At 58.8% G+C, this 22,792-nt stretch overlaps 1 protein-coding gene across 1 annotated transcript in view; it reads right to left on the minus strand.

The window, feature by feature from the left end:
- The window catches only part of FMNL1 (formin like 1), a 69,086-nt gene extending 47,151 nt beyond the window's left edge, over positions 1 to 21,935 (minus strand). The window contains exons 1-2 of the mRNA XM_077806455.1: positions 21,722 to 21,935; positions 45 to 128 (exon numbers count right to left, since the gene is read on the minus strand). Coding sequence (XP_077662581.1) covers positions 45 to 128; positions 21,722 to 21,874 — 237 coding nt within the window. The 5' untranslated portion in view covers positions 21,875 to 21,935. The remainder of the gene's footprint in view (positions 1 to 44; positions 129 to 21,721) is intronic.
- Positions 21,936 to 22,792: the final 857 nt, after the last annotated feature.

A 22,792-nucleotide genomic window follows, 5' to 3' on the forward strand; every position in this document is an offset into this window, starting at 1 on the left:
CGCAGCTCCTGGAGACTTCCCTGGATTAGGCACCTCAGTCTCACCTGGTCACAGATCAGCTCCCACTTCTTCTCGCTGTCGTACTGGCTGAGCAGCTTCATCTTGTCGGGCGGCAGGTTCATGGAATCCTGCAGGGGAGACAGACAGGATGAGACAGGAGTGGGCGCTGGGCGAGGTACATCCCAGCTGCCAGGACCATGAGGGAAGCAGATGAAGGAGGAGAGCCCCTGTGTGGGGAGGGCTGAGTCCTATCCATCTGCGTGTCTAGGCCCAACCTGGACGAGGCAGGGTCCCTTGCATCCCAGGTATCTGGGTGATGTCACCCCATCTTCCTCCAGTTCCCTGTACCCAAGGGGCTGAGCTCAGGTCTCCACCCTCTTACCAGCATTGCATCCCCACCACCCCACCCTTCCACCTCCAAGGACGGAGCCCCTGAGCTCCAGCTCCAAGTCAGGAAGTGGTTGGGTTGCTCCATCACCAACCAGAGCTGCCTGGCCTGGTCAGGTCTCAGAGAGACAGACTCCCAGCCCAGCATGGCCACTGCCAGCTGGACCCCGGCACAGACACAGTCAGTCTGTCCTGGACAGGTGGAGATCTCCGACATCCACTCTAGTGTCTGGCTGCAGAACGAGTAGCTTCAGCCTATAGTGCCCTGAGGACTTCCCCCTCCAGTGCTCCTCACCACCAACTCAGGAGTCGGCCCATGCCCTCTCGGGATTTGCACTGCGCACGGCGCCGAGGGGAAAGGGGGGAGAACCAGGCCAGAACCCCAGGCGCTCGCTCAGTGCTGGGGTGCGGCCTGTGTAGGACACAAGGATCAATAAAGCCAAGTCGAGTTTCAGTGCAATGATTTAAGCTCCCCATCACCCGTCTCAACAAGCTCAGACTCCCTCTGACAGCATGTTTTAACCGTGGGTCTCTGGACGCTTTACAATCAGCTACTCAAGCCTCACAGCTTGGCCCTGCCTGATGGGTCAGTAACGTTATCTCCCATTTTATAGAACGGGGAAACTGAGGCACTGATGGGGGATGTGATTTGCCCAAGTCCGCACAGTGAGTGACTGAGTGGGTTGTAGAACCCAGGAGTCCTGGCTCCCAGGCCCCAGCTGCAGCCAGTGAACATTGCCCCTTGCCATCTGAAAGGCTGCATTAAGGGCGGTTAACGCTCTCCCTCCGAGAGACTATGTGAGAGCCGTGTGCAGCCGCGTGATGGGTCTCAGCCCATGAAATCGGTGTCTGTTTAGAGGCATTAGCTCAGCGGCAGGATGTTGTGTGCTGCAGTGTTCCCAGCACTGATGTTGCTCAACCCAGCTCCTTCCTGCTTCCCCATCCCGTGGCAGTCGGTTAGGGCCCAATCTGGAGAGACGGGGAGCCAGCGAGGGCCCTGGGCAGCTCGGCATGTCCCAGGATTGGGCCCCTCGTGTGGTAATTGGGCACAAACGGTTGGCTTCTCCAGAGGCTGCCCCCGCCTCGCGTGTGAGGGAACAGGACATGACCTCACTTCCCCTTTCCAAACAGGTAGCACGCGGGACTTCACTTCTCCTTATGCTCGGCTGTGCTGGGGGAGGGCTCGGGCCTGACCAAGTTACATTACGCGCAGCTCGCTCCCTGAGTGTTGGTGCCGGGAACCCAGCGAGGAAGCCACCAGGCCAAAGTCCTGCTCCCTTCCAGCACGGGGCCCATTGAGCTACAACTCCCAGCAGTCCATGCTCCACCCTGGCATCCAAGATGGAGCCCGAGCACACAGACCCGCCTGCCCTGGGGCTTCTGGAGCTCCCCGGGCAGCCTGCCAGGACTCAGGGCGGCAATGGGGTTGCAGCCATGAAAGGAGCCCCAAGGGGCACTAAAAGGGGACGGGGGCCACAGATCCTGCTCGAGAGATGAAGCCCACAGTTCCCCACAGACATTTAATGCAGGGTGTGGGTTATTTTCCTGGTTCTAAAGCAAATCATCACTTTTCCCCACAAACAGCAAGGAGACAGGAGCTAAGGCCCCAGGGAGGGGCAGCTGTCAGGAAAAGCGCCATTGCCCAAGGAAGGCAGGAACAATGGCACATGGTGCTCCGGGGATGCACCTCCATCATGCGATGAGCTGGCGGGTTTTTATGTAAACCAGCGCCCTCTACCGGATGGACTGAGAACTGCTCCACTGAGGGTCATAGACCCTACACTGCCAACAGGGATTCTCCTTTAGCCCAAGGGCTCAGGGCTTGTGCTTTGCAAGCAGGAGGATCTGAGTTCTAGCCCCACCGCTGCCATGACTCTGAGTGGTGACAGTGACAGCTGTGAAGTGCCTGTCGATTTCTCACAGTGCTCAAAGTGGAGGGCAGCCAATGCTCATGGCATTTCACACAATACAGTTTAAGTCATCAGGCTACCAGGCTGCAAAGCCTGGGCAACATGGACAGAACATCCTAGGAGCCCAGCTAATGAGAAATGAGAGGAAACACACTCCCAGAGGGATTTGGGATTAAAACCAAAACTGCTCAAGAACAAAGCGAAAGAGACTCAGCTCACTTGAGAGGAGTGCATCCAGGAGGAGACCTGCCAAGCCACTCATGGAGCGGAAATCTCACCACCCGCTAACTGCACTTCAGTGCCCTTTGTGGTGCATTCGGGATGAATGAGGCTGCCAGAGACAGTGTGTGCGACTCAGAGGAGATGAGATTCTGCCGAGGACACGGAGCCACCTCAGGAGAGGGCTCAGGGATTCTCCAGCAGTGGGGAAACCTGCGGCAGAAAGGCATCCCAGGGTTTGGGGAGAGCCTTGCTCCAGGCACAGCTGGGTTTAGCCAGGTCCCACTGGATCCAGCTCACTCCCCTCCACACTCATCCCATCCGTGCTGGCTCATTCAGTCCCTTTGCTTTGAAAACACGAGGGTGAGCATCTGGCGGGGGCTCTCCTCCCTCCCTCACGCAGCCACGCAGAGCCGAGCTGAGCAGAGCAGGCTGCGAGGCTAGAAATAGAAATAGCCTCGCTGAGACAATCAACAGCCCCGGCGCTCACTGCCTAGGTGACCAAACAGGATTGTGCTGCTGTTGAGAGCAGCCGGCTGACAGCCCACGTTGCACCTGCACTGGGCGCTCTCCTAAGGAATGGGTCCCATCCCCACGGCACCCACCAGCCAGAGGGGATGCGGGTTATGCTGCACGGTGCCACCTGGTACCCAGGAAGCAGTGGACACAAGGGCGAGTGCGGCATGTCAGGCGGTCCCCTAAGTAACAGCACAGGGCACTCCGGGCAGGCAGGGCTGCCTTCAGCTCCCTGAGCGTCACACACAACCGCCCCCACCTACCCGCAGCGTTTAACGGCCCAGTCGCTCACGGACAACGTGGCATTTCCCAGCATGGACCAGCCCTGGCAGGATGATCTTGGGGCTAAAGCACAGGGCTGGGAGCCAGAACTCCTGTCTCCAACCAGTCACTTCCCCTGCCCATCTGTAAAGCGGAGATACCCTGATGGGAGAGATTTACGCATCACAGTCCTGGCTGTGGAGCCTGGCATGGGAGGGGCTGGCAAGGGGTGGGGCTTTCGCTCCAGCAGAGAGAGAGCAATGCCACCCGCCAATCATAGCCCCTCTTTGGGTCATGTCATTGACCAAGGAGAGCTGCTGGGTGCCACCATCCAGGGGTGGCTAACGCAGTTGGGCAGACCCCTGCCGTTTCACCAGTCCAGGGAAGGCAGGTCAACGGGACTTGAAACCAACATGAGGGCCCCATGGACACGGGGCAGCTCTGAACCTGGGCACTTGGTTCCTGTCCCAAGAGAGCCACCTTCCTAACTGTCCTAATGCCTTTTAGGGCAGGTTCCTGCCCTGGCTTAGCGACCAGCCCCTCCTCCCCCACTCTGCTGGGGCTAGGATCCCTAACTCCCAACCGTTCAGGGAGTCCCACTTGGCCTCCTCTCCCATTTCCAATACATCTGGGGGCTCCATTAAGGATCCAGGAGCCCAGCTGGGCTCGCAGGTCGGCATGCTCCCAGCCCGAGCACTAGCCCACAGAACGTAGAGCTGCCTTCCCTCGTAGGGATGTGCTAGAAATACTCCGGGGCTTTGTTCATCACAATCGCTGTGGGCAGCTTGCTCGCCGTGCTTCATGTAGCCTCCAAAGCGCAACTGTTAATAAACTGGAGCCTGCCCACCCACTTGGCTCGCCCTAGGGAAAGCAGCCATCTGGGCTCCCACAGCTCCCAGCTGAGCTGCCAGCTCCCCACTGGCCTCTGGCCCAGACTCGGCTGCCTGGGCTGCTGCTGGACGTGAAGCCCTCAGCAAGCGAGATGCTGCACTGGCATCGCCTAGACCTGAAAGTCACCAGCCCATCGCCTCAAGAGCGGAGGAGCACATGCTGCCTAAGCCCCCCCGCGAGCCTCCAGATCAGACCCTGCTTGGATTCCTCCCTGGTCTGGAGCTGCCATCCTGCAGGGAGCCGTCAGCACATCTGCGCGCTCTCAGGTGGGCTCAGGGCACCCAGCTGTGCACCCCGCCCATGCCAGCACACCATTACATCCTGCCCTGGGAACAGAGGGCAGCACTTGGGCACAGCACCATGCTCTGGGTGTCCCTGCCCAGGCATGTGGAGCAATAACCGGGCTGGGGGAGCTGAGAATGAGGCAAAGCTTCCTCAAGCAGAGGGCAGTAAACCGACTGAATGCTCCATGCCTGCCAGCCCCCTCATCAGATCTCAACAGCTGTGTGGGCATCGCCCCGGTCAGCACTCGGAAGGGTATTCCCCAGGTGGGGCTGGCACTGCTGGGGGGGGCGTCTTCTGGATGAGACATTGCACCAAGGCTTCGACCACTTGTGATCATTCAAAATCCCACAGCACCCTACAAGTTAACCCTGGTGTCCGGGCCAAGTGCCAGTCTGGTTGATTACTTCCTGCCTCCCTAGCTGTTTCCAGCAATTTCAGTTGCATAAGGAATCCTTCTTCACTTCCTGTCCTAAACTAACGTGTTGCATTGTTTTGCGCTATTAAGCAGCTGCCCATTCCACTCCAGAGGTGGCTGCATTTCAGTGCTGGGTGAAGCAATTCCTCCCTCCACATGGCACAGTGCGTTGGGATAAAAGGAGCTCTATAAATGTAGGTCAGTATTATTACTACAAACAAGGAGCTGCAACAGAGGCAATTGCCTACATAGGAGTTTTTAAACTCCAGTGAATTGACTGCCAGTTAACACCTTTGTACATGCTGTCTGGACAGTCGATAGCGCCGGGACCCAAGCCTTGGTGGCTTACCCCAGCCTAGGGGTCCAGACTCCCAGGTGCCCCTTGAGTCTTTGTGCCGCATGGTCCCTACTGTTACCAGTGAACACAGTAGGGCCCCATCTCAACTGGGTGCTCTGGGGACCACTGCAATACAAATATAAGAGCGTAAGACTTGCCACATGAGGTCAGACCAATCGTCCATCTAGCTCAGTATCCTGTCCCTGACAGTGACCAGTGCCAGAGCTTCAAGGGGGACTGTACAGAACAGGGAAATTCTGGAGTGATCCACCCCGTCTTCTACTCCCAGCTTCTGGCAGTTGGAGGTTTAGAGTCACCCCAAGCACGGGGTTGCATCCCTGCCCATCCTGGCTAATAGCCATCGATGGACCTATCCTCCATGAACTTGTCTAATTCTTTTTTAAACCCAGTTATACTTTCGGCTTATACAACATCCCCTGGCAATGAGTTCCACAGGTTAGTTGTACATTGTGTGAAAAAGTACTTCTTCTTGTTGCCAGTTAACCAGTGCAATCCCCAGCTATACCGATTCCACAAATGGGCCATTGTGCACCACTTTTCCTGTTTAGAGGGACATTGGTGACCCAGCAGGGAGAGGCTGATGTAATGGCCTGAGCAGAGGAGTGAGAGCCAGCAGCTCCTACCATGTCTCTTTCCCATATGTGTGCTCAATACAGTTTGCAGCCAGGACTGGAATAAATCATCGGGCTTATGGGCCCGTGGCTAGGCCCCCAGGATCTCAGCTGTCATTTGAAAACATTACATTTCCAGCCTTTGCAGATGTAAAGAAAAAGCTTGAAAAATGTGACCGGAATGTGACTGCCTGAGTCTGCAGAGAGCCTAAAACAACATCTCCAAAAAGCTCAGACTTCCCCAATGATCTTAACTCTGACCCCTGCTGCCACTCCTCAGACAGGCAGGGCCATGGGGTGGGGGTGGGGGGGTGGCAGGGGGCCTCCAGTGGGCTGTGCCACCAAAGCACCAGATCCCACCCCCAGGACCTCTGCCCCAAATCCAGGCTCCAGTGCCCGAGGAGCTCTGTGCTGATCCGATTGGCATGCAGTCACCTGAGGTCCCGCAGAGCAGGGCTGTGGAGCAGGCAGCTGCCTCCCCAGGGAAACCTGGCCTATATTTGGCAACGACAGCGGGTCCCTTGCACTTCAGTCGGCAGCCTGAGACATGAAGGTAGTGGCGGCTCCCCTGCTCCCGTCTGGCACAGGAATCGATGCTCGTTGGGCTGGCAACACTGCTCCACTTGGGGGACACAGGGCAAGGTTTGCGCGGGAAGCTGGCCCTATTCCACAGCAGTGCCAGAGAGGCACCAGCCCGTGCTGGGCTGGGATTCCTGGGGACACCGACCTAAGCCATCTGGCTCCTTCCCGGCTGCGTTCCCTCAGCTGCTGTGTGGGCTGCAGATAACGAGGCAATTGGGCTCCGATCTCAGCTCAGGCTTCCCCGGCAGCCCCACCCCAACACACGCACCTCACTGTGCCAGGCAGGGGGCTGCCACCTTACTTCTCTCTGCCCTGTCCCAGACACCCATGGCCCCATATAAATAAGCTTTCCTGTAAAGGATCAGAATACTCTGCACTGCTCTAGCATTCTCATCCACTGATCTCTGGTCACGAGCATCATTAGCCCATTTTACAGATGGGGAAACCAAGGCCCAGAGAGAGGCCATGACTTGCCCCAGATCACGCAGTGAGTGGCAGAACTGGGAACCCAGGAGTCCTGATGCCCACTGCAGGGCCCTGTGTGTCCTACAGAGAGTGGTTCAGACACGTTTTGAAACCTCAGGAAACAGGGCACCGCTGGGGGTGGCTGAAGACTTGGGCTCAGACTCTGGTCTGAGCTGGACCAGAGGACCCTCTCCAATTGGGTTACGCCAGCGCCTTTAGCCCAGAGGGGGTCCTGCCTGGCCAAGAGCAAAAGTCATTGACCCAGCCCAGAGAAACTGTTCCAGAGGGAAGGCAGGGTAGGGAGGGAGCCAGAAGGGCAGCCTTGGACATGCTGGCATTTGTATGCCAGCAGCACCCAGAGCTCCATCAAGATCAGGGCCCCATGATGCCAGGCATGGAACAGACACATGGGTACAGCTACGCAGCCAGCAAGAGCCCGCAACAGCGGGCCTCCGAGCCCAGGCTGAGACAGGCTCTGGCTGATGGGCTCAGAACAGCTGTGCAGACAGCGCCTTGAAGCCGTGACCTGGGCTGGAGCTCAGGCTCTGAAGCCCCACGCCCCACCCCACAGGCTTCGGAGCCCGAGCTGTACCATCCATACGGCAATTTTCAGGGTGGCAGCACGAGCCCAGGGGCATCGAGACAGGCCCAGGGGCTGCTGTGCAAAGGCACCCAGAGAGACAGGCCCTGCCCCAAGGAGCTCACAGCCTGAACAGACAAGAGCTGAGAGGGGAAACTGAGGTGCAGAGGGGGAAGGGAGTCAGCCACTGTCACCCAGCAAGTCAGGATGGTGCTGGGAGCCGAACCCAAGTCTCTGAGTCCCAAGGCGGTGCCCCAGACAGTAGACGGCACTCGCTCTCCCACGCTGGTGGCAGGATGGGGGGTGAGGCTCCAGGGTTGTCACCCAGGCAGATCGAGGGATGATGGGGAGACAAAGCAGCAGCCCCTGGCGGGGGGTGGTGGGTGGGGATGCAGCCAGGGGCTGCCTTGGCCCAGCCAAGACAGCTGGCAAGTGTGCTAATCCCACCTGACCGCTCAGTGATGAGAACAGACGAGAGAGAGCGAAACGAAGTACAACATGAGCCAGGGTCTGCCCACATGCCCGGGGCACACCCCAAGGGCACCCAGAGGCAGGTACATGCCCAGGGGGACCCAGAGACAGGCACACGCTTGGGGCACACACCCACAGAGGCACCCAGAGACAGGCACATGCCTGGGGCACACCCCAGGGGCACCCAGAGACAGGCACATGCCCGGGGCACACACCCACAGAGGCACCCAGAGACAGGCACATGCCTGGGGCACACCCCAGGGGCACCCAGAGACAGGCACATGCCCGGGGCACACACCCACAGAGGCACCCAGAGAGAGATACATGCCCGGGGCACACCCACAGAGGCACCCAGAGACAGGCACATGCCCGGGGCACACACCCACAGAGGCACCCAGAGAGAGGTACATGCCCGGGGCACACACCCACAGAGGCACCCAGAGACAGGCACATGCCCGGGGCACACACCCACAGAGGCACCCAGAGACAGGTACATGCCCGGGGCACACCCACAGAGGCACCCAGAGAGAGATACATGCCCGGGGCACACCACAGAGGCACCCAGAGAGAGATACATGCCCGGGGCACACCCCAGGGGCACCCAGAGACAGGCACATGCCCGGGGCACACCCCAGGGGCACCCAGAGACAGGCACATGCTCGGGGCACACCCCAGGGGCACCCAGAGACAGGCACATGCCCGGGGCACACCCCAGGGGCACCCAGAGACAGGCACATGCCCGGGGCATACCCCAGGGGCACCCAGAGATGGGCACATGCCCGGGGCACACCCACAGAGGCACCCAGAGACAGGCACATGCCCGGGGCACACCCCAGGGGCACCCAGAGACAGGCACATGCCCGGGGCACACCCCAGGGGCACCCAGAGACAGGCACATGCCCGGGGCACACCCACAGAGGCACCCAGAGACAGGTACATGCCCGGGGCACACCCACAGAGGCACCCAGAGAGAGATACATGCCCGGGGCACACCACAGAGGCACCCAGAGACAGGCACATGCCCGGGGCACACCCACAGAGGCACCCAGAGACAGGCACATGCCCGGGGCACACCCCAGGAGCACCCAGAGATGGGCACATGCCCGGGGCACACCCCAGGGGCACCCAGAGATGGGCACATGCCCGGGGCACACCACAGGGGCACCCAGAGACAGGCACATGCCTGGGGCACACCCCAGGAGCACCCAGAGATGGGCACATGCCCAGGGGCACCCAGGAACGGGCACATGCTTGGCGCACACGCAGAGGCCCCATCACACGGAAGCCACCCATGGGCGGACACACAGCAGGCAAGCAGGAGGGCAGCCACAGCTACAGCTCAACACCGGCCCTTCCCCAGAGGCAGCCGCGCTGTTTCCTGTCACCACCTCCCGCCAGCACAGCCTGGCCTGGCAGCAGCACCCAGGGCCTGTCTGGGAGCAGCTGGGCGGTGGCTGCGGCTCGTGGGGGGTCCCCCTCCCTCCCGCTTCCCAGTGCCCCTGAGGCCGGCCAGGCAGCGAGGGGCAGGAAGCAGCCGCCCTGCTGCTCCCCTGGCTGCCATCACGGGTGGCTTCAGCGAGTTGTGGCACGAGAAGCAGAGCGAGAAAATGCCGGGCCCTCCCTGTGGGTTCGGTTTCCCGTCGAGAAACACGTGCTCCTGGCACCTTGGGGAGAGGGGGAACTCCCAGGGCAGGGGCCTCGGCCTGCTCTGGGGCGAGGGCAGGGGGTAGAATGCAGGAGCACCCTAGGGTGCCAGGAGCTGGTCGTGGGCAGGAGTAGTGGGGCATGGAGAGGACTGCGGCCAGAGTCCAGCTCATGCTGATGGAGGGGCCAGTACAGGAGCAGCCCCAGGGGAGACTCCTCATGGGGGAGTCCCCAGAACCCCCCACTCTGGGGATGCTCATGGGTCCCCACCCCAGCCCCCCGTGCTGCCCTTTGGAGACACTGGACTCCGAGGGCCCTGTTGGGCGCCAGCCGCGATCATGCCCCCAAGCTATGCAGAGGGGCCTCCGCCTCCCCCCCGCCCCCCGGGCAGGTTCAACAAGCCCCACAGGTTCGGTACCTGCTCCTGTGGCCCCCCCAGCCCCGACGCTCCCCTCGCTTGTTTACAAACTGGGCCTGGTAACATGCCCATGAGCTCCTCCACCCTCCTGACTGCCTGTGCCCCTGGGGCTGGTCAGTATCCAGCCGTACGGGCCCTGTGCATCGGGACTGCGTGGCCAAACGAGCTCCAGGGGCCTCCTTCCCCCAAGGTGCCGTACTGCACGATGCCGCTGGCTCTGCGCCCACCCTCCACGTGCTGTTGGGCTCTGCCTGCTGCTGCCATGGCCACGCCGGACACCGGGCAGCGCAGCCGCTGCCTGCATTCTTGATGGCCCAAGGTTCGGCTCTTCCCCAAGGAAGGGAGCGGATTATTCAGCAGACGCAACCACCTGGGCTCCGGGCCCCTTGCAGAGCAGGAGGGATGAAGACGAGTCTCTGGCCCCCACAAGCCGCCAACCCTCCTGATACAGTGCCAAGGAGGCACCTGGCAGGGACCATGCTGCTGCCATGGTGCCAGGCGGAGTATCAGAGGGGAAAAAAGGACTCGCCCCGACTCCCACCAGGGCTGGGATGAGGCACTTGCTACCCACGTGGGGGCTGCCCAGCGAGGAGGGAAAGCAGCTGGCCAACTATCAGAGCTGAAGGGTTCAGCTGACGGAGGCTGGTGACTGGGTTCCATAAACCCTCCTAGCCGGCCCAGGGCCCGTGGCCCTGAGACACGGCTAATGCTGGCCAGCACTACGCTGGCTTCCACCCGCTATTGCGGTCCTGAGCTTCTCAGAGCCCAGAGCGACCTTCCCGGGAAGCTGGGGCCAGTGGCACCGTGCTGTTGGCATGCAGCCATCTCTGCACTGGGCACTGATGAGAGACCCCCACTTATTTCAGGGGTGACTGGATTGGAGTCCTGGCCCCAGGGGCAGAGACTCAAGTGCTCGGATCAGCCCCACAGGTGCTGGGCCACAGGAACCGGGGGCATAAGGCCATGGGCAATGAAGGGTTATGGCCTTGAAATGCAGGTGCCCCTGGCCTGGGCCTGCTTGGCCCCAGGCGGGGATTATGGTTCTAGCTGCCGAGAGGGGAAAGAAGCAGAGCTGGATCCAGGGCACCTGGAGCAGACTTGGCTGAGCACTAGGCGTGTCCTGTGTGGATGGCCGCCTTCGTTCCCTTCCCCCGGGGCTGGGGAAGTGGGAGCTGAGGGTTGGGCCCGGCTGACGAACTGACGGCTTCAATACATTGTCCCACAACCAGACGAACCAGATCCACTCTGGAGACTCTGCGCCCCAGCACGGCAGGGACCAGCAAGGAGACAGGCCTAACTGGCTAATCACTGGGGGTTATTCATCCACCTAGGCTAATCACTGCTGGCTTCTGCCATCTGTGCCATATTAACCCTCCCTGACCCGATGCCCCACCCAGGGCACCACGGCTTATTTCTGGAGCCCAGAAGTCAATGCTGCCTCTGGGGAGAACAGTTGTCAAAGCACTTCCATTTATACAACGCCTTTCCCTGCAAACGGAGCACATCCCCTAGCACTGAAATGCAGCCACTGCTGAGGGCTGAGCATGGCAGCTGTTTAACATCCCAGCGTGGGGCAGGGTGGCTGATCCCCAGCTTCGCGGGAGCATTGGGAGGCTATGCCGTGGTACAGCTCTGAACAGCACACGGTGCTCAGAGCGGAGTGACTGCAAATTCCACCGTGGAGGCAGGGGGATGAACTGGGGGCCTGGGATGGTGCAGGTAGACGTGATGGGGGATGAAGTTAAAAGGGACAGTTTAGGCTGAGCCATGAGATGCGTGGCGCTGTATAGACCCAGAGGTCTCCTGGGCTGGGCCCTGCATCAGGAGCCAGGGTCACTGTTGCCAAGTGGGAGTGGCAGGTGCGTCCAGGGAACGTCACCCAGGATATCCGGGGATCGGAGCCTCACGCTGGGAGGCAGAGGGAGCTGGGGCCTGGGAGAGAGCTCTTGCAGGGGAAGCCCCAGGAATCGCCACGCGGGGGAAGAGAGCTGAGGCGGAGGGTTCTGTCTGGTGGAGCCTCCATTGCTCGGGACGTTTAAAACTAGCACATTACAAGAGGGACCACTCCTGCTAGGGGGGCAGGGGGGGTGGCTCCATGAGCCAATAGGCCTTCTCCATCTCAAGCTTTTAGAATGGCATCACTCCACCCAGCATGTGGGGCAGACCCACAAAAACTCAGGGGCTGGTCCTGAGGTGACCCTGACGATCAGTGCAGGGGCAGACACGTGCGGTGGGAGGGGGCTCTGCCCTGGGAAGTGAAGGACAGGGCAGCCTCGCAGAGTCCATCTCCCGAGGTTCGGGGGAAGGAGCGGCTCAGCTGGAGCCAGTCCGAGCACAAGCAGGAAAGACGCGTCTCACACTGAGCAAGAGATGCACAAACCGCACCCAGATCTGGTGCGGGAATAATCACCAGCCCAGCTTGTGTCTGAAAGGCAGGAGCCTCGCGTTGCCCCTCACTACTAGCATCACCATCAGAAGCTCTCAAATCCCTGCCCATGGTCAGCTCTCACACTCACCCGGATGGAGGGAGATTGTCCCCATGGCACAGAGAGGAGACCTAGGCCCAGAGAGGAGCAGTGACGGGCCCACGGTCACACAGAGGATGGTAGAAAGGAACAGAACCCAGGCGTCCTGGCCCCAGGTCAGCGGAGTACAGCCGGAGCAATGGTTCACACTCCTCCCTGAAGTAGGCTGAAGGTTTGCCACTGCCAGGTTTGCCACTGCTCCAGTTGTCTCTCGACCTGCTCCAGGATCAGACAGGAACCTGTCCTGTTCACCCCACCCTGCTGGGCCCCTGCTCTCGGGCATCCTGCACCCAGGCCCCAACAGATCCACTTGCAACGGTCCCACGGAGACAAGCCACCGGGGAGCGATTGCTGCACTCCCCAGCATGGCGGCTGCCTCTGCAGTAGGCGACAGCAATGGTGGGGAGACAGACCCCTGGAGCCCACCCAGACCTTTACCAGACCACTCAGAATACATGGCAGGTGCAAGAGTCAGATCTTCCCTCCCATGCAAGCTATGGTGGCACCATGGCCTAGTGGGTAAGGCCCTGGATTGGGCATCAGGAGGCCTGGGTTCTATTCCAGAGTTGGACACTGAGCTGCTGGGTGACCTTGGGCACATCGCTGGGCCTGAGGGGCCTGAGGGGCCACAGGTCGCCTGTGTCTGTGTCTTCAGTGTCAGCACAATGGGCCCTGATCTCACTGGGGGCCTCTAGTGTTACTGGAATAGAAACGCCCCCCTCAGCCCTGCTGGGGCAGGATACCCCCACCTGCCCAGGGGAATGGGGGAGGCAGAAACAGACTCCAATTCCCTGCCCAAGCTTGGAATTTGTTCAGCACATTTTCCCCCAAGAAAGAATAAAGTGCATCTACCCCCCTGCAGCAACTGGCCGAGCCACTCCCAAGGCCCCCATGCCTTCACGGCGCTCAGCTGGGTCGGGGGGCAGCATCACCCCACAGGGCTGGGCCCGCAAGGAAAGCCAGGGCTTAGCTGAGCAGCCTCTGGCCCCAAACCCACTGACCCCATCTGAGGAGCAGGGCCAGTCGCCTTGCCCCAGGCTCAGGGTTGACAGGAGCCTCACCTGGCAGCAGGGCCCGGCTTGCCTCCTGCCCAGGGTCTCTGGTGGTGCCTAACCTGGCCTCAGGGCCGGCTCCTCACTGCAACACCACGTGGCTCCAGCTCAGTGAGTTGTTCAGATCAGGTAGGTCCAGAGCTGCCCCCACTTCGTGGGAACGTCACGCAGAGCCAGGCAGCCCCTGCCCTGGCCCGGGCTGACCAGCGCAGGCTTCCAAAAGCCAAGGCCACTGACTCTGCTCCCTGGGTCAGGTCTCCATCCCTTACGAGGTGAGGCTCCGGGGGCCGGAAGCGAGCAGGTCCCCAGGCTTGGAGCATTCCCCCCTCCCACCTGCAGCACCGGCTATGGGGTCTGCTCGGCCCTCCCGGGACCCTGATGCCGGGAGCGAACCCGCCGCTCGCGCTCCACGGCTGACGCAAGGAGCTGCTAAGACGCTGGAGGCTGCTTAGCTTGTTGCTGTGACAGAGCAGGCACCTGCTGCTCCCACCTCTATTTTAAGAGCAAGCAGCAGCTTCTCTCCGCACAGGGAGTCACTGTGGTTGCTCAGCCACCCTCGGTCCCAGCCTCTCACACCCCCTCCCACCCCCCGCGGCTCCAGGTCCGCGCTCCCTCCGCTACCTCACAGGCCCAGGTGCAGCGCCCGCCCAGGCAGCCGGCAGAGAGCCCACGGGCCAGGGCGGGGCCGCACGGCCAGACGGGGCGGGCAGTCGTGCGGAGGAGGCAGGGACGGTGGCTGGGGACAAGGTTCACTGCCAGTCCAGGTGCTGGGGAGTATGACCAGGGAAGGGCTGCCAAGCAGCAGGAGCTCCTTCCACCCCAACCCACTCCAGTGCAGGATTGTACAGAGGGGCAGATGGGTCTAACCTGTTCAGTAACTTCTGGGCTTGGTAGGAGGGGGAGTCTGCAGCGCTCAGCCCCAGCATGGGTCAAGCTGCTCAGCTGCAGAGGAGCCTTATAAAAGAATGGCAGGAATGGGTCACTGCCTGGGCTGGAGAAGAGAATCATTGCGTGTGATGCCAGAAGGGATCGTTGCGCTCATTGGGTCTGGCCTCCTGTATAACACAGGCCAGAGAACCTCACCCAGCCCAGACCTTCTGGTTGAGCCAGAGCGGGGCCGTGAGAAAGACACACCCAATGATGTAAAGGCTCCAGGCCACAGAACCCTACGTCAGTTGTTCTAATGGTTATAAATTGTGCCTTGTTTCTAATCTGAGTTTCTCTAGTTTCAGCTCCACACCGCTGGATCTCGTTATGCTTTTGTCTGCTAGATTAAAGTGCCCTCTGCTATCAGAAATCTCCCCACATAGGGACTTGCAGACCATAATTATGTCACCTCTCAACCTTAACTAAATACACTGAGCTTCTTCAGTTTCTCTCCCTAAAGCTGGGCTGCAGGTCTCTTCTCAGCAATTTGTCAACATCCCTTTTGAAGGGTGGACACCAGCCCTGGACACAGCAGCCAGGAACAGTCTCACCAATGCCATACCAATGCACCTTCACCTCCCTCCTTCCACATGCACAGATTGCATTCGCTCCCTTAGGCCTGGTCTGCACCTGGAAGGGCTTGCTGTGTTCCTAGTGGAGACACAGTTTATGCTGATCCCTGAAAGAATAAGCCACCCTTGGAGAAGGACTTTTTGCCCTGTCTTGTGAGTGTGATCTACGTTCTTTGTTCCGAGGGGTCTGACCTTCCAACTACCTGCATGAAGACACACATTGTGCATGTGAGGCCATCCTACCCAGTTATCCAGATCACTCTGTAGGAATGACCTGTTCCCATCGTTGTTTACCACTTGCTCAGCGTGTCTCATCTGCAGACTTTACCAGCAATGCTTATAGTTTGTTCCAGATCCTTAATACAGATAGTGACTAGCAATGGGCCAAGCACAGATCCCTGTGGGAGCTTACTGGAAACACCCCTGCTGGATGACAATTCCCCATTAACAAGTCCTTTTTCAGATCTATCAGTTGGCCAGCTTTTAATCCATTCAACATGTGTGGCACCAATTTTGTGCAGTGCTATTTTTTAAATTAGATTGTGGCCAGAGTCTTCAAGAGAGCTCCTCCGGGCCAGATTTTCCAAAGTGCTCAGCTCCCATTTTAAGCACCAGAGCAAGAGCCAGTTTTTCAGAAGAGCAGAGCACAGTGGGCTCAGAGCTCGGTGGAGAATCTGGTCCCAGTTGTGGGTGCTGAGCCCTTGGAAACTGAGAACTGGAGCCCAGCTGGTCCACTGGTTGGACTGGTGTGGTGAGCGTAGGAGGCCAGGCGAGATGGACCAATGATAAGATCCAGTGGGGGCCACGGCTGCTCCAACGCGGCAGGCTACAAGAGTGCAGCAGGAGCCAGAGAGACTGGCCAAATGGATGTACTCTGATTCACTGAAGCAAACCCACTGTTCACGAACACTGCGCAGGCCTGGTGTAGACAGCCCAGTGAGCTCACAGAGCTGGTTGTTGCTTTCCCTGGTAACAGGGTTGGAATTCCCTGGGGCTTTAGACAAGCCCAAATTGCTTCCCTACCTCATGACCCCACCTGGATTCTGCTGGTCGCTTTTAGATCTGAGGAGGAGAAAGAAAAAAACCCTGCCTGGGTGAAGAAAGGGAGTTTGTAGAACCTGCATCGGGGGAGTTTCACCTGCCCTGCCCTGGAACCGCAGCTCCCACTGTTGTTATCCCCAGCTGGCAATACCCCCACCAGTTCCCATCTTCTGAGCCCCCTCCCGGCCTGCGCATAAGCCCCACAGCCAAATTCTGAACAGAGCTGTTGCGAGGGAGGGGTCATGAGGCCTCGCCAGCCCAGCTGAAAATTCATTCTGCTATTTTTGGCCGGGCCTGCCTTCAGCCCCTGCTCACATTCCCCTCCCCGCATCTTTGGCCTCAATTCCCAGCTCCATCTTCCATTCCGGACCTCTCCCCCCACTCTCGGTGCCAGCGGAGAAGCACCTGGGCTTGCAGGCTTGTGGGCACCGGGGAATTCTCACAAACTGCCCCTGGAAAAGCTGCACCAGTGGGAATCCCTCCCAAGCCTGGACCGAGGGCACGTCCAGGCGGAGAAGCTGACGGGTAATGCTGCAGCAGAGTACCTCTGGGTGGATGCTCTTCTCCAAAGGAAAAGCGATTTTATTTCAGATTAGACTGACTTTATTCTGTTCCCATGGGGAAGTTCTAGAGGAACAGCTATTCTGCTAGAGCAATTCCAGTGTAACTCGCCATGGAGAAAAGGCTTTAATAATCAAGGATAAAAAGCATTGACTACAGCCAGGAATCCTGACCTGCAATCCCCCTGCAATTCCAGCCCTGGGCTGTCCCCCGTCCCCCAGCTCTGCCAGTGCCCCGCAATTCCAACCCCCAGCCCCCTGCTATCCCACCCCCAGCTCTGCCAGAGTACCTCATTCCTGACTTACAGGCTCATCCTCTGCTAGCCCAGTCCTCAGCCCCTTACCACAGTTCAGCCTGCCCCTTGGCCATCTCCTGCAGGACCCCTGTAACTGCCAGGCCTGGCTTCTCCTGAGCCCAGGTTTCCATTCCTGCTGCACTGTGTGACTGTGTCCTCATCCCTTGCTGTGTTTCTGTGACGTGACTGTTCTGTGGGGATAGGCCGTTGCTCATCCCCTGTCCTGGAGGGCCAGAGTTCTGCCTTTTGGCTGGTCCCTACCATTTGACCTGTCCAGCTTGGGTAGCCCTCTGAGAAACGACAACTCCTGCTGGCACAGCTTACAGGGTGACTACCAAGGGGCAGTCCCCAGCAGGGGACTTTACAACACAGAGAGATCTCCAGGATAGACAGGGATGGCAGAGCTTTGTCCTAAGTGATGTCCGATGGCATGAGAAGGATTCAGAAACCCACCCGCTGGTAACCTCAGTCCTGTTGCAGTCCAGGTCTCTGGGGGTGAAAGGCTAATGCATTAGGCCACATGCTTGACCCACACTGCAAATCTCTCTCTGTAGAAAGACCTAGCTGGTTCTAGTCCAAGGGAACTTGCATGGGGCTGCAGTGCCATCCCAGCTGCCTGCCAAGCCCAGCCCAGCCAAGCCCCAACATTTCCACTTTGCTGGTGCAGCTACAGCTGCCAGGAGCTGCCAGAGAGCATGGGATGGTGTGCACATGAATTGCACCCACAACGCAATGCAGATACCAGCAACCAACCACTCTTGTGAATAAACTTTGAACTAACCAGCATGCAGGCCCCTGCTGAGGGTAATGTTTTACCCACCAACTTGCCATTACAGAGAAGCGTTTAGAGAGGGCTGTGAAAGTTCACAAGCAGATTTAGAAGGATTGGGACCTAGATAAATGCCAGGGTCCAATTCCTGCATGCCTAGCAAAAACCACCCCCCATGCTCAGAGCAGGCTCTGGCATGGGGGAGTCCACGGGAAGAAGGAAGAGAGATTGGGACATCAGCAATGTTTCACAAGAGTCAGAGTTCCCAAGTTACTGCAAGCAGGCACCCTGCTGTGAACTCCCTCTTGCAGAGCTAGGCATAGGGTCCTGGAGGTCCGGATGGGACTAAGACACGCTGTTCTAATAATGCTACTTTGCTCTTCTCATCACCTTTCAGCCCAGGATCATAAACGGCTTTGCATGCATTCTATCAGCTTCACAATGTCCCCATCTTCCCAATGGAGAAACAGAGGCCCATGGCCACCCAGCCAGGGAGTAACAGAACCCAGAAATCCTGACTCCCAGTCCCCTGCTGTAACCAGCAGACCATGCTCAGCCTTCAGCGCTGGGAGCAACACATCCTGGGAGCACACTGTAGATATAATCGTCATCTTACCCTCATATAGCCCCTGCCCTAAGCGGCATGTAACCTATAAACATAGAACCACAGAAATTCAACCACCCCTGCAATGGAAGGCAAATTTTGAACAAAGAACCCAGGCCCAACCCCCCCCTCTTCCCCCCAACCCGCAACTGCATAGAACCCATGTATCTATGGCACATACAAGGACGAAAGGGTCGGTGGACGTTGCTGATGGTAGAGCCGGTGTTCCAGGCAAGGCAGGAATTCCAGGCCTGGTACTGATTACTAAGCCACCCACTCCTGCAATTGGTGTAAAAGACGGCAAAGTCTTGAAAAGAATGCATCAGCCTTGACCTGAGCTTTCCCAGCCAGCAGCAGAGTGAAACCAACATGATCCTTGTCAGTTTAAGGACTGCCAGGTGCTGAACAGCAGTAGTGAAAACTGACCAGAGTCTTGTCAATTGTGCTGGGCTCAAGGCTAGGAACATCCCATGGGGCACTGCCTGGGTGGTACCAGAGTCTCATGTGCAATCTTTGCTGTGTGTCTGTAACAGCCAGAAACTTTGTATTTTTACAGCAAAAGCTGCAGGAACTGAGAGCCGAGCCTCCTTCTCTTGCCAGGGGCAGCAAGGAAGTGGCTCTTTCCAGGCTTACAGAGGGCAGTAAACTCAAGCTGCCCACGTTCTACTGGTCCCACTGAACTGCATGGCTAACCCCTTCCCCCAGCCTTTGGGAGGTGCACAGACATGGCTTTGTTAAAAGTCAGATCAAAACAAGACCCCCGCCAGGGGCCTTCCTAGGCTGTAGCTCAAGCAGGAGTTCTAGGCTCCTGGGGCAAGATTCCCTGGCTGGCCTGCACAGGGGGTCAGACTAGATGATCATCATGGTACCATCTGGTCTCAAAATCCATGACACTGTGAAGAGACTATTAAGGGAAATACTCACAGAGCAAAGCTCCTGTTGTGTGTAGGCTCTGATTAACTGACAGGAAATAAAGGGTCATGCAAGGGAAGCGCCCAGGAGCTCAGGACTGGACCATCCAATTCACTGTGTATATGGAGGGCACCAAGGATGATATGAAGTCATTTGGGCTAGTTTCGCTAGTCTTCGCCTGGAGCTCAAAGCATTGTACAAAAATCACTGAATGAAGTCGCACAGCCCTGCTGGGAGGAAGCTTATCCCCATGCTACAGATAGGGAAACTGAGGCTCAAGAAGGGAAAAGGACTTGCCCAAGGCCACGCAGCAAGCCAGTGGCAGAGGCAGGAATAGAGCCCAGTTTACCTCGTTACCTGTGATCTCACCACAAGACCACGCATCCTTTAAAAAAAAACAACAACCCATGATGGAGGAGATTGTGAGAAACGCCAAGGGGACGTGAAGGTACTGAAGGACTTGGCAGAATGACAGGAGGGGAAAGGACCAGTTTAGGGAACGTGTAAAGCACCTGTCACCAGAGTGTCTTGCGGTAGGTGCTGTGCAGGGATTACACAGTAGAAGCCCCACCACTTCAATGTGTGTCTAACACGGCTTGGTCCCAGCAACTGTACAGGCAAGACCAAGAGTGCGAGGAGCTGAAATCCCATTTCCGAAAGGGACTCAGGCACTCAGGAGCTTAGTCTCCCTTATGCACTTTCTGAAAACGGTGCCCCAAGCCTTGTTACAACTTGATCAAGTGCAGCATGCAGTGGCAAACAGATGGACGCTGAACTTGGGAGAGCCCCTGAGACATGAGTTAGGACTCGCCCCAAGAGTGAAGGAATCAGGAGCAGCAAGCTCCCCAAATGGGATAAAAGGGGAAAAATGCAATTCACAATATGGTTTAATTACGGCCTCTTAACTTAAACCAGGAGTAGAACCCAATGTGCAGCTCTGTGCCCAGTTTTCATCACCTCGTCCTGAGGTGGAGAAGAGGCTGAAAAAGGCCTAGAAGAAGGAGAGCAAAGCTGGTGACAAGGATGAAAGGGGGGGGAGGTGTCTCTAAAACAAGGAATTTCAAAATCAAATATTGTTTAGCATGGAAACCAGTAGCATTAAAGAGGGTTTGACCGAGGTGTTGAAGATTTCAAAAAGCTCTAGTGACTGTGAAAGCTGGACTGTTCCCTTCTGTTTGTGCTTGTCCCATAACTGGATGGGGGGTGGGGGGGGGAGAAGCCACTCAATTAAATTAGAGGGCAACAAATTGAAGCAGCATATAAACAACTTGCGGAATTCCTTGCTGCAGGAGGGCAGAATGTCAAGTCTGAGACTAGATTTAAAACAAGGATGGACTCCAAATACCAAAGACGCACTGCCATGCAACTTAAGGACACAAACTGATGGCTGCAGAGGTCAGGAAGGAACGGTTCACCTCCTCTGGTGTGCAGCACTGCACAGGGGGCTGAGTGCATTACACTCACACACACTTTCATTGGAATATCAGGCATTGGCTGCTGCCAAAGGCAGGATCACGGACTAGTCGGACCAATGATGCAATCTGACAAACGACAGTTTCCAAAACATCTAAAATTCTAGGCCGTGCCAGGAGTGGGCCAAGCACTAAATCTCTGGGTTAGAATTTAACCCCTTCCCCCCAGGTCTGTCTCCCAACAATCCCAAAGATCAAGGCATTGAATCAAATTACACATCAAAGGGGGAGGGAAGTGATGTGTCAGAACTTCATTGCTCCTGCCTGGGGGGTTCCCCTGGCCAACGCCCGTCCATTTTAAATTGACATTGTGAACCATCCATTCTCTCTTTTTTGAAAGCAGAGAGAGATCTGCTTCCGTTTGCAAGGCACGGGCCCAGCTAGCCAGGCAGCCGAGGTAAGGTCGTGTAACCAGAACGCAGGAGGGAGAAGTTATGGTGCCTGTGGAGCTCAGGGCAGGCGTGTGACCGGGTGGCCGTGCAGTGGGGTTCCCCCCAGAGGTGCCTGATGTCAGCCGGGTTTTCTAGTGCTCTTACACACCCGCCCACAGCAAAATTTCTCCAGGAGGCCTGATATTTCCTCCCCGAGGGAGAGAGGCCAAGAAGCTTCACCCACTAGCTTCAAGGAAGGAGTGGAAGGTCTTGGTGACCTTCTCTCTGGACACCAGACCATCCCGCTTGGCTTGAAATGGGGGCCGGGCTGGCCAGTCCTGTGTGTGACCCCACCACCCCAGTGACTTGGACACCATGGGGCCTGCTGCTTTGAGGCCCTCCCTGCTCCAATGGGCAAGTCCAGAAAGTTGTCTTACAGGCCAGCCAGAGGGGGAAGGTTACAGGTCCCCCTGGGTGCGATGCACCCTCAGACATCCTCTGGCAATTAAATAATAGAGGCTGTCACTGCACATTGTTCCCCACAGAGACCCACTGGGGCTGCAGGGAATGCAGGTGGGCGGGCGGGCCTGGGGGCACAGTGACTTACCAGCACATGGGTGAATCTTTCCTCCAGCTCCCCAGCGCTGGGCATGGGCTGCTTCGGCGCTGCAGGCTGCTTGGCTGGCAGAGCTGTCGCTGGTGGCGGGGTCTTAGTCTCCTTCGCCGGAGCCTGGTCCATGCTACCGGCCGCGTTGCCCATCCTGCTGCTCCTGCCCAGCCCAGAAAGCTGCTTCCAGGCTCCCAAATCCAGATTGGAAAAGAGGAAGGGGCCAAAAAGGAGGAAACTTTCCTCCCAACGCGCGAGGGGTCGGGCGACAGCGGGGCCAGCTCCGAGCCCCCGCCTGCACCCAAGGGGGGCTGTCCCAGGAGCTCCCCGCACTCCCAGCCTCCCCCGCGGATCAGCAGCGGGTGCCAGGCGCGGCTGCTCCCCTGCGGGGCTCCATCTCCACGCGGGCGGGTCTCAGCGGCTCCCAGGGGGTCGCCTCGGCCCGGGCAGCCCGCGGCGCGGCGCGGCTCGGCTCGGCTCGGCTCGGCGCGGCGCGGCGATTGCAGCAGGCGCGGGCTGGGGCTGGGGGAGGAAGTCAGGGAGCAGCTGCAGGGGCTGCGGTTCCGCGGTGCGCGCTGGGCAGGAAGCGAAGCTGCAGCCGGGCTCGTGTTTCGCTCTCTCCGTTTGTAACTTCGGGTGCCTCTGGCCCCGGGCTGCGGCCCCTGCCCCGCAATGGCCCCTCTCCGGCCGGCCCCACGGCCAAGGGCCGCGCACGGCCCAAGGGGGCTAGGCAGAGCCGGGGGCCGGCGGCTCCGCCCGCTCCCCCAAGGCAGGAGCCATGGCCCGGGGAGGCAGGGCCCAGGCACCTGCCGGGAAGCGGCTCCCGGAGCAGAGCGCAGAGCCGCGGGAGCGAGGGGGCTGCAGGGTCCCAAAGCCCCCGGCCCAGATCCGCCGCTGAGCGGGCCGGAGCCGGGAGGGACCGGGTCGGGCCGCTGCTTCGTCAGCCGGGAGCCTGGCCCGGCTCTGCCCCGCGCTGGGCGGGCCCCGTCCAAAGCTCAGCGCCCCCCCGCAGCCCCTCGTGCCCTGAGCTGAGACCAACCTCCCGCCCCCCCCCGCAGCCCCTCGTGCCCT

The sequence above is a fragment of the Eretmochelys imbricata genome, chromosome 27, assembly GCF_965152235.1.
Source record: "Eretmochelys imbricata isolate rEreImb1 chromosome 27, rEreImb1.hap1, whole genome shotgun sequence".
Classification (NCBI taxonomy): Eukaryota; Metazoa; Chordata; order Testudines; family Cheloniidae; genus Eretmochelys; species Eretmochelys imbricata.